This window comes from Staurois parvus, unplaced genomic scaffold (assembly GCF_062004578.1).
Source record: "Staurois parvus isolate SC_StPar_1 unplaced genomic scaffold, SC_StPar_1.0 ptg000068l, whole genome shotgun sequence".
Classification (NCBI taxonomy): Eukaryota; Metazoa; Chordata; class Amphibia; order Anura; family Ranidae; genus Staurois; species Staurois parvus.
Genome location: NW_028317864.1, coordinates 4,795,590 through 4,812,534, shown reverse-complemented (window position 1 = coordinate 4,812,534; position 16,945 = coordinate 4,795,590). Strand labels below are relative to the sequence as shown.

Sequence of the window (16,945 nt, the reverse complement as noted above, 5' to 3'; positions counted from 1 at the left end):
GTGAAGAAAAATATCTTGAACAGGGACCCAGACAAAAAAACAGAAACACATTTTGGTTGGTGTGAGAAAAGGGTGTTTTATTGGTGTTTGCAACCCCCCCCCCTCCCAACACCACCAACTCCCTATTACTTATCTGGGTGTCACCAGTACAGAAAATTGAGAAAATCACCCCAATGAGGTTACTGACATAAAAGGATGACGTTATAACTCTTGAAGAAATAGCCGTCCTTTTAGGGACACATTCCACTAACAAGTTGCGAAGCTTTTTTTGCTACCTGTAGAAATCGTTGCTATAATGTATATAGTGGTACCTCAATTTACGAATGCCTCGATTAACGTAATTTTCGGTTTACGAATGAAAACCCATTGAAAATAATGCCTCGGTTTACAAATTTTGTACAAATTTTTTTTCGCAATATGAAGTGTATGTCTGTGCTGTTTTTTAAATGCAATTGCCAGCTTTTTTTTTCACTATAGCTCACGAGATTAGCTGTCACTTTCCCCAGATTACAGGAAAGTTTGTATCTTTTAAGAAACTTAAGAAAAGGAAACATTGCTTCTTTTAACTTGGGGAAGTAAACTAAAAGAAAACTTTATTTCTTTTAGCTGGGGGGAAAGTGACAGCTGAATTTCTGAGCTATAGTGAAGAAAAAAAAAAGCGGTAATTACATTTAAAAACCTGCACCATAATAAAAAAAACGGAGTGGGGTCCCCCCTCCCATCCACGCCAAGCCCTTTGGGTCTGGTATGGATTTTGAGGGAAACCCATGCCAAAATTAAAGAAAAAAATGTCATGGGGGTCCCCCCCCCCAAAATCCATACCAGACCCTTATCCGAGCATGCAGCCCAATAGGTCAGGAAAGGGGGCGGGGGATTGAGCAAGCACCCCCCCTCCTGAACCATACCAGGCCACATGCTCTCAACATGGCAGCATGCTTTGGGGGAGAGGGGGCTTCCCCCTCCCCTAAAGCACTTTGTCCCCCTGCCGGGCTGCATGCTATACATATATATATATATATATATATATATATATATATATATATATATATATATATATATATATATATATATATATAAATTTTTATTTTTTTTTTTAATTTTGGCGTTGGAGGTTGGAGTTCCCCTCAAAATCCATACCAGACCCAAAGGGCTTGGTATGGATGGGAGGGGGAACCCCATGCCGTTTTTTTAATTGCCGGCAATTCTTTTACATTCAGTTGTCAGTGGGGAACCCCGTTGACAGCCAAAACATTAACAGATGGTTGTCACTACTAAAATACCGCATGACTTGATAAAATAACTCGTGGTATTTTAGTAGCGTTTACTTTTTGCTGATCTTCGGAATGGAATAGGTTTTTAATGCATTTTGGTTTACTAATTTTTCGCTATACGAAAAGTCTTGCAGAACAAATTAAATTTGTAAACCGAGGTATTACTGTTAGAGATGAGCGAATCGAACTAGGCGAACCGGAATTCGAGTCGAATTTCAGGAAATATTCGATTCGTGTCGAAACCGAAATTTTGCCTACTTCGGGTGCGCGAATCGAACATTTCCCGATCAGCCGGCAAAAGTGTCCCTGCAGTGAGCTCCGCTATTTCTGACAGTTCTCTGACAGAAGGAACACATGTTTAGCGGTTGAAACATTGTATCTATTAGTTTACATTTAGGATACAGATGTTTCAACCACTGTACATGTGAAGAAGTTGTGAGAGAACTGTCAGAAATAGAGGAACTCTGCACATACACTTTTTGCCGGCTTGGAATTATTCTTCTTTTCATCCTACTTCTTCTTCATCCTCAGAAGAAGAGGATGAGGATGAGGATGAGGATGAAGAAGAAGAAGAAGAAGAAGAAGAAGAAGAAGAAGAAGTAGGATGAAAAGAAGAATAATTCCAAGCCGGCAAAAAGTGTATGTGCAGAGTTCCTCTATTTCTGACAGTTCTCTCACAGCTTCTTCACATGTACAGCGGTTGAAACATCTGTATCCTAAATGGAAACTAATAGATACAATTTGTATCTATTAGTTTCCATTTAGGATACAGATATTTCAACCGCTGTACATGTGAAGAAGCTGTGAGAGAACTGTCAGAAATAGAGGAACTCTGCACATACACTTTTTGCCGGCATGGAATTATTCTTCTTTTCATTATACTTCTTCTTCTTCTTCTTCTTCGTCTTCTTCTTCTTCCTCATCCTCATCTTCTGAGGATGAGGATGAAGAAGAAGAAGAAGAAGAAGAAGTAGGATGAAAAGAAGAATAATTCCAAGCCGGCAAAAAGTGTATGTGCAGAGTTCCTCTATTCTGCAGATACACTTAGAGGAGCTCTGCAGATACACTTAGAGGAGCTCTGCACATACACTTTTTGCCGGCTTGGAATTAATCTTATTTTCATCCTACTTCTTCTTCTTCTTCTTCTTCTTCTTCATCCTCATCCTCATCCTCAGAAGAAGAAGAGGATGAGGATGAGGATGAAGAAGAAGAAGAAGAAGTAGGATGAAAATAAGAATAATTCCAAACCGGAAAAAAGTGTATGTGCAGAGCTCCTCTAAGTGTATCTGCAGAGCTCCTCTAAGTGTATCTGCAGAATAGAGGAACTCTGCACATACACTTTTTGCCGGAAACCGCTGTATGGAGTGAATGTCTCAGAACTGTCAGAAATAGACTATTTATGACAGTTCTGGGACATTCACTGCATACAGCTGTTTTAACCGCTGTATGGAGGGAATGTCATGGAACTGTCAGAAATAGACTATTAATGACAGTTGTGGGACTGTCCTTCCATGCAGCGGTTGAAACATTGTATGTATTTGTTTCCATAAATGGATCCATTTATGGAAACAAATACATACAATGTTTCAACCGCTGTATGGAAGGACAGTCCCACAACTGTCATTAATAGTCTATTTCTGACAGTTCCATGACATTCCCTCCATACAGCGGTTAAAACAGCTGTATGGAGTGAATGTCCCAGATCTGTCAGAAATAGACTATTTATGACAGTTCTGGGACATTCACTCCATACAGCTGTTTTAACCGTTGTATGGAGGGAATGTCATGGAAAATAGACACAGAAATAGACTATTAATGACAGTTCTGGGACTGTCCTTCAATGCAGCGGTTGAAACATTGTATGTATTTGTTTCCATAAATGGATCCATTTATGGAAACAAATACATACAATGTTTCAACCGCTGCATGGAAGGACAGTCCCACAACTGTCATTAATAGTCTATTTCTGACAGTTCCATGACATTCCCTCCATACAGCGGTTAAAACAGCTGTATGGAGTGAATGTCCCAGAACTGTCATAAATAGTCTATTTCTGACAGATCTGGGACATTCACTCCATACAGCTGTTTTAACCGCTGTATGGAGGGAATGTCATGGAACTGTCAGAAATAGACTATTAATGACAGTTGTGGGACTGTCCTTCCATGCAGCGGTTGAAACATTGTATGTATTTGTTTCCATAAATGGATCCATTTATGGAAACAAATACATACAATGTTTCAACCGCTGCATGGAAGGACAGTCCCACAACTGTCATTAATAGTCTATTTCTGACAGTTCCATGACATTCCCTCCATACAGCGGTTAAAACAGCTGTATGGAGTGAATGTCCCAGATCTGTCAGAAATAGACTATTTATGACAGTTCTGGGACATTCACTGCATACAGCTGTTTTAACCGCTGTATGGAGGGAATGTCATGGAACTGTCAGAAATAGACTATTAATGACAGTTCTGGGACTGTCCTTCAATGCAGCGGTTGAAACATTGTATGTATTTGTTTCCATAAATGGATCCATTTATGGAAACAAATACATACAATGTTTCAACCGCTGCATGGAAGGACAGTCCCACAACTGTCATTAATAGTCTATTTCTGACAGTTCCATGACATTCCCTCCATACAGCGGTTAAAACAGCTGTATGGAGTGAATGTCCCAGATCTATCAGAAATAGACTATTTATGACAGTTCTGGGACATTCACTCCATACAGCTGTTTTAACCGTTGTATGGAGGGAATGTCATGGAAAATAGACACAGAAATAGACTATTAATGACAGTTCTGGGACTGTCCTTCAATGCAGCGGTTGAAACATTGTATGTATTTGTTTCCATAAATGGATCCATTTATGGAAACAAATACATACAATGTTTCAACCGCTGTATGGAAGGACAGTCCCACAACTGTCATTAATAGTCTATTTCTGACAGTTCCATGACATTCCCTCCATACAGCGGTTAAAACAGCTGTATGGAGTGAATGTCCCAGATCTGTCAGAAATAGACTATTTATGACAGTTCTGGGACATTCACTCCATACAGCTGTTTTAACCGCTGTATGGAGGGAATGTCATGGAACTGTCAGAAATAGACTATTAATGACAGTTCTGGGACTGTCCTTCCATGCAGCGGTTGAAACATTGTATGTATTTGTTTCCATAAATGGATCCATTTATGGAAACAAATACATACAATGTTTCAACCGCTGCATGGAAGGACAGTCCCAGAACTGTCATTAATAGTCTATTTCTGACAGTTCTATGACATTCCCTCCATACAGCGGTTGAAACCGCTGTATGGAGTGAATGTCCCAGAACTGTCAGAAATAGACAGAAACTGTCACAGAACTGTCCTTCTTCTCATCCTTCTCCTTCTTCTCATCCTTCTTCTCATCCTTCTCCTTCTCCTTCTTCTCATCCTTCTTCTTCTGCTTCTCCTTCTCCTTCTCATCCTTCTCCTTCTTCTCATCCTTCTCCTTCTTCTCATCCTTTTTCTTCTCATCCTTCTCCTTCTCCTTCTTCTCATCCTTCTCCTTCTTCTCATCCTTCTCCTTCTTCTCATCCTTCTCCTTCTTCTCATCCTTCTCCTTCTTCTCATCCTTCTCCTTCTTCTCATCCTTCTCCTTCTTCTCATCCTTCTCCTTCTTCTCATCATTCTCCTTCTTCTCATCCTTCTCCTTCTTCTCATCCTTCTTCTTCTCATCCTTCTCCTCCTTCTTCTCATCCTTCTTCTCATCCTTCTTCTTCTCATCCTTCTCCTTCTTCTCATCCTTCTCCTTCTCCTTCTTCTCATCCTTCTCCTTCTCCTTCTTCTCATCCTTCTCCTTCTTCTCATCCTTCTCCTTCTTCTCATCCTTCTCCTTCTTCTCATCCTTCTCCTTCTCCTTCTTCTCTTCCTTCTCCTTCTTATCATCCTTCTCCTTCTTCTCATCCTTCTCCTTCTTCTCATCCTTCTCCTTCTTCTCATCATTCTCCTTCTTCTCATCCTTCTCCTTCTTCTCATCCTTCTCCTTCTTCTCATCCTTCTTCTTCTCATCCTTTTCCTTCTTCTCATCCTTCTCCTTCTTCTCATCCTTCTTCTTCTCATCCTTCTCTTTCTTCTCATCCTTCTCCTTCTCCTTCTTCTCATCCTTCTCCTTCTCCTTCTTCTCATCCTTCTCCTTCTTCTCATCCTTCTTCTTCTCATCCTTCTCCTTCTCATCCTTCTCCTTCTTCTCATCCTTCTCCTTCTCCTTCTTCTCATCCTTCTCCTTCTCCTTCTTCTCATCCTTCTCCTTCTCCTTCTCCTTCTTCTCATCCTTCTCCTTCTTCTCATCCTTCTCCTTCTCCTTCTTCTCATCCTTCTCCTTCTCCTTCTTCTCATCCTTCTCCTTCTCCTTCTTCTCATCCTTCTCCTTCTCCTTCTCCTTCCTCATCTCCAAGGGCATTTAAATTAAAGGTACAGTGTTCTGCACTAATTTAAAGGCTCTCTGAAGCCTAGAAACCCTTTAAATAAGTCATCTTCGTAGCGGAGAAATTCGCATCGAATCGAATTTCACACTGGAATTCGCCGAATCAGCCGAATCGAATTTTTCATTTCTTCGCTCATCTCTAATTACTGTATTTGACTTTGCAATAAAGCATTGATTGATCCAGATCCAATGATTAAAGGATTAGGTGAGGGTTTCCGGGTATAGAGGTACCTTTTTATAGAACACAGATTCATAGGGCAAGTAATATGTCACTGCTTTCTTTCTCCGGCCTGCAGGAAACTCTGTGACAACTGTACACGTTGATCTGTTGCTGCACCATCACCTGAAAGGTCAGTGGTCACCATCCTCGTGTTGATTATCATAGCGAATCAGACAATATTTCTGTGGGAAGTATTGGGTGTTTTCAGCACACTCCTTAGGGGTACAAGCATAAGCATGTTTCTAATGTTTATCTGTAATGAATAATTGGTGAGCAATCTGGAACTCGTGTTTAAATGTGGGAACCCTTTTACTAGCACAGGAGCCCCAGAAACAGGCTCTTGGGGTGCTTTGTTATACAAATATTGATGTCTGTTTTTGCCTAGTCGGCACACCCCGCCTTCTGCTTTTTATTAATTCCCCATCAGTGTGATAAGCAGCCTTACATACAGCTCAAATGTTTGAATCTCCAATGGAAACAAAAAGTTATGTGGCTACAAAAAGAACAAGAATTAAGGGAAATTCTCCATACTTTTGTCTCCCTAACAGGGGCACAGACTGCAATAGAACCTGACAGATGTTCTAATCCCTGTCCACTAAAAAGTTTGCTGATAGTTATACTATAGCAACACAGTCTGGATGTGTTCCTGTATGCGCGTTTGACGTGTTCCGGTGTGTTTTTGGTGCGTTTTGGTTCATTTTTTTCCCCCCCGTATCTATTTTCTTCAACTTAAAACCCATATGGAAGAAAAATATATTTGAAATATACTTTAAAAATATTCATCCCAAATATATTGCCATATATTTGAAATACTACAATTTTGGCCATAAGAATCTGAAGAATATATTTAAAAAAAAATATATGTTTTTAAAAATAGATTTTTTTTAACATACATTTGTAAATGCATTCTAAAAATGTAGATTTGTATTTTTAAAGACATACAGTATATTTGAAATGTATTTTTAAAAATATTTTTCATATAATTTGTAATAAAAACGCATTTCAACATGCAGTGTGTGTGTGTGTGTATATGTATGTATGTATGTGTGTGTGTATATATATATATATATATATATATATATATATATATATATATATATATATATATATACATATAGAATACGACCGAAATTGTAGTATTTCAAATATACGGCAATATATTTGGGAAGGATATTTTTAAAATATATTTTTCTTCCATGTGGGTAAGCACATGCATTCTAGTGTGTTTAGGTGTGTTCCGATGCATTTTACTGCATTCCAGTACAGAGAAAAAATGCAGCATGATCTGCTTTTTTTTTTTTTTTTTGTTTTCTTTCCGGAACTGACCACACTGGAGTGAATTATGCCATTGGAAACCATGTAGCCTAGTATCAATGTATTTTGATGCAGAAAAAAAATACTCTGGACCACATGTGGTGTGAACCAGCCCTTAAAGTAGAAATGAAGGCAAAAAGTTTTTTTTTTTTTGTTTTTTTTAGATAGAGCACGAAAGTGTTATAGCCCCTCCTAGGCATTTTTTTTTTTTGCCATCTGCATCCCATTGGGGAGATTTCACTTAATTTCCTGTTGTGGCTGTGGGACAGGAAGTGGAGAGGAAATCCTTTCACAGTAAGAGAATATACTGGTAGTCCCCAGACATGAGCTTGGGGGTCCTCCAAACTCATCTCTTTCGGAACTTCCACTTCCTGCTATTTTTCGTCTAATTTTTAAATAAAAGGAATGCGCTAAATGAACATATAACTAAATAAATGACAAAGAAAAATTGTGAAAAAAACAAAAAAGTGTTCATAAATAAATGCCCAAAAAGTATTTTTCAAATCAAGTGATGTCCACACCGTGCTAAATCCACCACCGCTGGACAGACTGCCCCGTGAGGACGTCGTAGTGACGAAACGCATAGGGCGTGGCCTACTGGATGCCGACGTCTGGGAACAGCTCTGGGTCTGTGAGCAGGGGATCCGCGGTGAACGGCGGAGCAAAAGCGCTTTTTGCTGGTCCAATTGCTGATCAGCATTGAGCTCTGGTGAGTGACCCAACTTTTTTTGGTGGTGGCTTTAGTACAGTGTGGACATCACTTGATCTGAAAAATACTTTTTGGACATTTATTTATGAACACTTTTTTGTTTTTTCACAATTTTTCTTTGTCATTTATTTAGTTATATGTTCATTTAGCGCATTCCTTTTATTTATTTGTTCGATCAAAAATTTTCTGTGAGTTTTTTGAAGTAGGAATTTGCTGCTTTAGAGGTTTTAGGGTGTGGCGCTTTTCTAACAATACTCCTTTCGTCTAATTTAGCTGCAGACCGCGTCATTCCCCACCCTACAGCATACAAAAACAAAGGGACAGGATGCTGGTGACATCAATGCTCTTATATGAGCATATACCCAAATGTAATCAGTGTCATTGGCTAAATATAGACACGTGTCCCTGTAAAGGCACTGAGGTCACCAGTATCCCGCCACTTTGTGCTGCGAGTAGGGAAAGTAGACGATCGGATAGAGAGGAGTTTGATGTCCAAGTTCATCTTAACTAGTCACCAAAGTCACCACAACTGTGTCCCAACTGAAGAATCCCCCTCTATTCTTGTTCTGGTGCCCCCTCAAAATCTGGGATTTTCTTTCACATTTAGTGATAACGGTCATCAGGACAAATGGGGGGGGGGGGGGTGAGTCTCCCCAATGGGCACTAAAGACCGGACAGGTGCTCCAATTGCTCTCCGTGTTATCCAAAACAAAGACAATAATTTTGCATTTGGGTGTCGATCTTCTGGTCGCCTACAGCACTTGGTGGTTCCTCCCTCTGGCCCTTATGAAGCTAGGGGACACAGTAGTAACATGGAGTCATGCACAAGCAATGAGGTACCAGGAATGGGACACTCAACAAACTTCAGCAGATGATTTCTCTGCATCTTGGAGGTGATTGGTGGAATGGGTAGCAGACGTAGGTATTTACTATCTTTTTTTTTTTTTTTTTTTTTTCTGGGACATTTTTGTGGCCACTTTGATTTTGGTGACACAATTGGATTGGAGACAAACAAAATGAACAATGTTTCCAGTCTTCCCGATTCTGTTGACACACACACAAAGTTTGGGTTAGAGTTGGGCTTGAAGTGATAATGTTTAGCCCATGAGCTTTTATTGGTCCCCATAACTGGAATCATGGCGGTGGTGTGTCTTTGTCTACATACCATTTGTAAGAGGTGTTTCTCTTCCTTAGTTGAAAAATTTGGGAGGGATGTATTTGTTCAGACAGAATATTTACGCTGCAACTCATTATAGATACACTCTGTTAGTATCTATTATTTAAGGCAACATAGGAAATCCCACTCAATTCCTGTATATGGTTGTGAAATGTTCACCATTATCATTGGCTCTTCTTTCATCTGCAGGGCGCCATGTCTTCAAAAGGCACAGTGGTCCTGGCATACAGTGGAGGCCTGGATACATCCTGTATTCTAGTGTGGCTGAAGGAACAAGGATATGATGTCATTGCTTACCTGGTGAGATTTAATTTGTATTGCTATAGCACTTTTTTTTTTTTTTTTTTTGTTACTGGGAACTCAAAGGAGACACAATGAAAGACAACAGGTAAGCAAGTTAAATTTTCCCAAAAATAAAGTAAAAATTCTACCTTGTCACAGGAACAAGTTTGCCCATTGGAACAGAAACCATCCTACTCCTATTATGGTAGCTGTAACATTTTAGATTTCCTCCCATTTTCTGGTAATATTGATCCCAGAATAGCTAGTGAGGTTAGATCTTACAAATGGGGACTAGACTTAAAATAATCCTTCTTGTTGAAGCAGAACTAAACTCTCAATCAACATGGACCATTTTAATCCTTATGCTTCTAGCCTTCGTAAATAGAAAGGTATATTGTATTTACATACTTGTTTTAAATTTAAAAATTACCAAAGATATACATTGGCGCGTGCGCAGCGATCCACGGCAAACTGTGGGTGTGGTCAAATTGCATCAACAGTGCTGAAAAGGGTATATGATTTACTGATTTACAGAGTTTGTAAAGGCTCAAGGTTTTTTTACCTTCAGGTATTTCATGCAGCCCACAACACTCTCACTGAGTCTGCACTTGGTACGGACTGCACTCCACTGTCTACAAGTGCTGGTGGCGCCCCTCTCAATACAGCGCCCAGGAGCACCCTACCCCCCTCCCCAGTTTTGCCCCTACATACACTATATTGCCAAAAGTATTGGGATTCCTGTCTTTACATGCCCATGAACTTTAATGGCATCCCAGTCTTAGTCTGTAGGGTTCAATATTGAGTTGGCCCGCCCTTTGCAGCTATAACAGCTTCAACTCTTCTGGGAAGGCTGTCCACAAGGTTTAGGAGGGTGTCTATGGGAATGTTTGACCATTCTTCCAGAAGAACATTTGTGAGGTCAGGCACTGATGTCAGATGAGAAGGCCTGGCTCACAGTCTCCGCTCTAATTCATCCCAAAGATGTTCTATCGGGTTGAGGTCAGGACTCTGTGCCAGCCAGTCAAATTCCTCCACCCCAAACTCACTCATCCATGTCTTTGCTCACCAGTGCAAAAAGCAAGGTCCATAGTCCTGTTGGAACAGAAAGGGGCCATCCCTAAACTGTTCCCACACAGTTGGGAGCATGAAATTGTCCAAAATGTCTTGCTATGCTGACACCTTAAGAGTTCCCTTCACTGGAACTAAGGGGCCAAGCCCAACCCCTGAAATACAACCCCAAACCATAATCCCCCCTCCACCAAACTTTACACTTGCACAATGCAGTCAGGCATCCGTCCATCGGATTTCCAAAAAAGAGAAGCTTGATTCGTCACTCCAGAGAAAACGTCTCCACTGTTCTAGAGTGCAGTGGTGGCGTGCTTTACACCACTGCATCCTATGCTTTGCATTGCACTTTGTAAGGCTTGGATGCAGTTGCTCGGCCATGGACACCCATTCCATGAAGCTCTCTACGCACTGTTGTGCTTATCTGAAGGCCACACGAAGTTTGGAGGTCTTTAGCTTTTGACTCTGCAGACAGTTGGCGACTCCTGCACACTGTGCGCTTCAGCATGCATACCCTGTTCTGTCATTTTATGTGGCCTACCACTTCATGGCTGAGTTTCTGTTGTTCCCAGTTGCTTCCACTTTGTTATAATACCACTAACAGTTGACCGTGGAATATTTAGTAGCAAGAAAATTCATGGATGACTAACTGCACAGGTGGCAACCTATCACGGTACCACGCTTGAATTCACTGAGCTCCTGAGAGCGACCCATTCTTTCACAAATGTTTGTAGAACCAGTCTGCATGCCTAGGTGCTTGATGTAAGGGCTCATTCACACTTGACTGTTTTACCAACGCTTGCCAAACGCCCCTAGCCCCTAGCGTTTGGCAAGCGTTGGTCCAGCATTTGCGGAGCGTTTTTTAACGCTCGGCAAACGCTCCGAAAACGCCGCATGCGCGGTTTAGTGACGTTTGCAGAGCGTTAAAACGCCCCACAAACACCTATAATAAAGTTTGAATGGTGTTACCGCTCCACAAACGCCCTGCAACCACGGCACCACAGACTAGAATAGGAGGCTTCAACGCCTCCTGACTCGACCAGAGGTGTCCATTTTGCCGCGCCGCTAACGCTCCCGTTAGAACAGCACCATGTGCTGCAATGTGCAGAATTGTCAGAGGCGTTTGGGAAGTGGTAAAAACGCTTCCCAAACGCCTCTCTGCCGCCTGCACACAACGCTAGTGTGAACGCAGCCTTACAGACCTGTGGCCATGGAGGTGATTGGAACACCTGAATCCAATGATTTGGAGAGGTGTCACAATACTTTGGACAATATAGTGTACATCCCAGGAGTCTTTGTGTTTTTTTTTTTTTTTTACCTGAGGAGGGGCTTTTTCAGCTAAGCATGCCCGCCTGCCTGCATGCTTGAGCTAAGGGCAAATTAATTCCAGGAAGTAAATGCTACATGAATCATCTCCTCAAGATGGCCACAGCTAGAAATGCTTTTCAAGGTGATTTTTTTCAATAACATAAAGCATAGAGACATAGATGGATGGGCAAGTTTGCTCTGAATTTTAAAAATGAATAAAATATTATTTTCTGTTTGTAGTACTCAGATACAGTTAAGCTCTGATTGTTATCCACCACTTATAGATTATGAACCATAGAGTCTGCAGTTCTACAAACATGAATCTGGCTGACTAAATATGACTTTTGGAATCGGTTTGTTTACAGCAAAAAAAAAACACATATGGGCAAGGCCGACTCGCCTGGTTCACATGGGGCCTTTTACTCTCTTCCTTTTCCTCCTAACTCTCCGATGTACTCGCTTGCTAATGCCCAGGACCAGGCAGGGCTACGTTCATGTGACATCAACATTATGGCAGCACCTTGACTTAGAAGCAAGTCGTACACCACAGTGTCTTTGCATCACAACCTGAAGCTGACATACAGGTTTCGGTGTCAGTCCCACAACACATACCTGCTCAGGATGTGACACCCTGAAGGAGACACCACACAGCAGTGTCCTCTTCCACCAGTCCAGCTTGACTTTGCCAACTCTTCCCAGTGACAGAACAGGGTCCCACCGGGCACCAGCATGGATCCCCAGTGCGCGCACAATTTTCTCTTTGTCACCAGGTCCTCAAGGTCTCCACCATATTGGTCCGGTCTAGATCGCTGGGATACCGACCACTTCTCTCACTATGCATGAAACCTGTCACCCCCGCCCGTACCGCTCTCCCCAGGGGTGTATTTACCACAAGGCATTTGCCTAGGGTGGCATTTTTCAGGGGGGCAGCACTGCCCCCTGGAAGAAGGGACACTTGTGGCATGTATATCAGGTGGGATCCAAGAGAGGCTGCTTGATAGTGTATGCAGAGCCTGACTCTCATTCCCAGCTGTGAAGGTGTGTGTGTGTGTCTTTCTGTCTTGGGGGGGAGGAGCAGGGGGGTTGTTGATCAATGTCAGGCTCTCTCCGCGGGCTAAGGGGGCTCCAATTTTTGTGTTGCCTAGGGCAGCACAAAACTTAAATACACCACTAGCTCTCCCACTGTCATCTCATCCTTCTCTATTACTTGTTGCCCATAGCAAGTCACCACTTCACCCATGAGTGTGCTTTACAGGCTCTGTTCATCCATACATCATTACCACCATGCACCCCTTTAAGTAACTTCAGACCAGGCAAGGACAATATTTCAAAAGCTTTACTGGAAAGTCTCAGCATAACCGTTCCAAAACGAAGTGCACAGTCCTTTCCCTAAGCGAATCCATAACTCAGACTTGTGGCTGCTTCAGCGTATCGGCACAGGCAAGAGTCCATACAAAGCAAAGTCCTCAGTGAAAGATCTCCAGAATTGGTGTTGTTCAGGAAGGACTGCAGGTCCCAGTAATCCCCCTGCATGTGTAAGATTTCTAGAGGCAGGTGAGGCTGTCTCTAGCAGCTGCAGTTGCACCCAGATATTACATGCTGTGTCTTGTCTGTTTCTTCCCATGCAGACTGTCCGACTGGGCAGAACCCTCTCCCCTTTTATTAACAGCACAGAGATGGATGCAAAGCTCAGTAGAAAGTACAGGAATCGGGTTAACCGTTTTCCATCTTGGCTGGGGCAGCAGATGTGTTACTAACCAGCATTTCAACCTGCTTGCACACATTGAGTCTGGGTTCACATATATGCGGTGCGGTATATCGCATGTGATTCACACAGGAACTGCACCACATTCCTGTGCGAATCACATGCGATTTGTGTCCGGTGCGATTGGAGCCATACCTTTTTTGTATGGCTCTAATCGCACTGCACCCGCACCAAAAATGTGCAGGACCCTTTTCTTGGTCTGCACTAGAATCGTATTGCATGGGTATTCACACTTATGTGATTATACAGTATTTATAAAGTGCCAACAGTTCGCTCAGCGCTGTACAATACAATGGGAGACAATACATGCGACAGTACAATAACAATACACTGCTTCTTGGAGCTTACAATCTAGGAGGGAGGGGATAGTGGTACAGGAGGAGATAGCTGTGGGGGATGGAGTGGTAGGAAGAGTGGAGGAGGTCAGCAATTAGCAGGGGGTGGGGTAGGCTTCCCTGTAGAGGTGGGTTTTCAGGGTGCGCCTAAAGGAGAGTAGGTGATAGTCTGATGGATTGGGGTAGGGAGTTCCAGAGGATGGGGGAAGTCCTGGAGGCGGGCATGGGAGGAATAGACCAGGGAACTAAAGAAAAGGAGGTCTTGTGAGGAGCGGAGAGTGCGTTTTGGGTGGTATTTGGATATTAGGTCAGTGATGTAGTTTGGGGCAGTATGATGGACAGCTTTGTACGTCAGTGTTAGGATTTTGAATTTGATCCGTTGGGCAATCGGATGCCAGTGGAGGGATTGGCAGAGGGGGGTGGCGGAGACGGAGCGGTTGGTAAGGTGAATGAGTCTGGCTGCAGAGTTCAGGATAGACTGAAGTGGGGATAGCCTGTGACACTGAGCATAATAGCATAGGGCTGCTTTCACACTGATGAGCTGCGGTTTACCTACACCGCGTGTGCATTGAAGTGTACCTGCGGCTTTCCTGTGGGTTTGCTGCGCCTAGCCATAAACATATAATATATCCTGCAGGTTTGGTGCACTTTCAGAAACTGCACCACACCTGCGGTTATTTTAGAAGTCTATAGCAAAGCGCAGCTAACTCAGGAAAGACGCAGATGCACTGTGTTACACCCCTGTAGTGTTGGTAAACCACAGCCGTGATCCGAATGTGTTTCACAATATGTTGCCTCCTCCACCTAATTTAAACCCATGATTGCTGTGCAATGCACACAATTGTCACACGGTAGTACAGCAATTAGAAGTTTAAAACGGGTGTGAGGAGGCGACACTGCACATTGACTTCTCTCATGTTGTTCAGTTAGATCTCCACCTCTTTAAGACTGCCTACCCCTGATCTAGACGGTCCGTGTTTAAGGATTCTACTTTCTACTCATCTGTTATCTCCAGCACTGTGTGCACAGTATATAGGTCAGGGAGTCCCAGTGTACACATTCTACATGCAGGTTATTGTGACCCTGGATGAAATTCTACCAACCAGAAAATGCCATTCTGCAAAACTTCTGATGGCGGGAGCAGATAAAATGTCACTTTTTTGTTCACAATTCATCCAGTCTCCATATGATAACAGGAGCAACACTGGAACTCTTATCTTGGAAAGATAAAGGGAACCTGTCAAGATGGAGAGCTATGATTTATGATGTTAAATTGTATTTTTTTTTTTTTTTATCCAAACGTATTTTTGTTAGTATTGAAATGGACATAAAGTAATCGCATCAATGCTGACAAAGACATTCTGTTGCTGAGATGCTTTTGCAGGCTTCAAGGTTGTCATCCTTCTCCCTACTACACTACTGAAAGTGGGGAAAAAAAGGAAAAAATTAATAAATTGTGAACAAGCAGGACCTTTATTACAGAGGAGATATGCAATGTGTCTTCTGCAATAAACTTACCTACCTATTTGCAATCCTCTGCAGAATTTACTCAGAGCTGTGCAGTGCTATTTGGTATTCTGACACAGAGCAAGTGTGCCAGAATGAATGACTCTCACCAAGGGCAGACTGACAACTCATGGGGCCCCCGGGCAACAGGGGATCATGGGGCCCCTGTATCCTTGCCCAAACTCAAAAAAGCCTATGAAAAAGGTACCAGAGACATCTCATGGGGCCCCTTACTGACCCTCGGCCCTTGGGCAGTGCCAGAGTTTCCAAATGGTCAGTCCGCCCCTGACTCTCACGCATGCGTAGGAGATTTGTCATCGCACACCGGCCAGTCAAGACAGCCAAAGATTGACATCCAGTAGAGGAGAGGATGCCAACACTGTAAGAGCAGTGAATGTATGTGAATGTACCTTTAGGCCCCTTGAAAATGGGGCGGAATTCATTTTAATGTTGCTCCACAGTGGATCTGTCTGCTGATTCCCTGCTGAGCAGGCGGATGATCAGTCCTTGTCTGCTCTGCTTATGCAATAGACCAGCTGTCTGTTTACATCCACCACTCCATAGAGGAGAATGGAGGGTCTGATCACACCCTCCATTCTCCTCTATGGAGTGGTGGATGTAAATGGACAGTTGGCCCATTGCATAAGTGGGGCAGACCCTCCATTCTCTTCTATGGATGGGACCACTAGTTTTAAAAAAAAAATTTTTTCTTAAAAAGCTGCACCTTTTTATAATTAAAAAGCCACTCTTGAGCTCCAGTCATGTGACTTTGCCCAGGCAGAGATTATGTAATTTGTCTGCTGCAGGTAGGAGGAAGCATTTCCACACTTTTCCTCTCCTCCAGTGGTCAGACTGCAACAGTGTACCTTTTTGTTGAAAGGTTAGAGGTTGTAGCTGGGGGCTAAACTATGTCAACCACTTGTGAACACCAAGAACTGCACAGGCACCAGGATTTACACAATTGTGTATTATCTGGGCCAGCATCTCAGTCTGGGAAGTAGATGGTAGCACTGGATAATGCATAGACAAAGATGGTGCTGTCCATCTAGAGGGAAAAGCAGATAAAGGCATTTCCATGGGTTGTACTCCTAAGATAGGTAAAAGCTATCTGGAAGTGTCACACTGACATATTACTTTGCGTGCACATATATCTGATAAGATCTTGTTTGCGGACTACTTAAACCAAACACATGAGGGCAAAGATCGCATTGTAAGGATTATAGACTAAAGAGATTGCTAGATATTTTTACACTTTCTTTTGTGTTTCATGGTTTGAATGTGGATAAGGGTTAAGGAAAGGAAGAAAATCATTCGATTCCCCCATCAACACTGTCATTATACAGCCGTAGGTAGTAATTGCAAGCTAAAAATCTGACAGGCTGGTTGTACCAAAGTCGATCAATAGATCAACTTGGGTACAATCAGCCTGCCCATAGATGAATCAAATCTTGGCTGGTCCCTGCTGATCCGGCAGACAGTTGATCCATCTGCGGCTGGCTCTTGATTTCCAAAAGTGACATTG

General features: G+C 42.5%; 1 protein-coding gene across 2 annotated transcripts in view; it reads left to right on the top strand.

Annotated features, from left to right (window-relative positions):
- ASS1 (argininosuccinate synthase 1) overlaps positions 1–16,945 on the top strand; it is a 142,724-nt gene that overhangs the window by 15,096 nt on the left and 110,683 nt on the right. The window contains exons 2-4 of one of the 2 annotated variants that reach the window (XM_089669040.1): positions 6,039–6,092; positions 6,511–6,644; positions 9,352–9,462. In XM_089669040.1, coding sequence (XP_089525166.1) covers positions 9,358–9,462 — 105 coding nt within the window. In that variant the 5' untranslated portion in view covers positions 6,039–6,092; positions 6,511–6,644; positions 9,352–9,357. The remainder of the gene's footprint in view (positions 1–6,038; positions 6,093–6,510; positions 6,645–9,351; positions 9,463–16,945) is intronic. The other variant, XM_089669039.1, reaches the window with a different exon arrangement.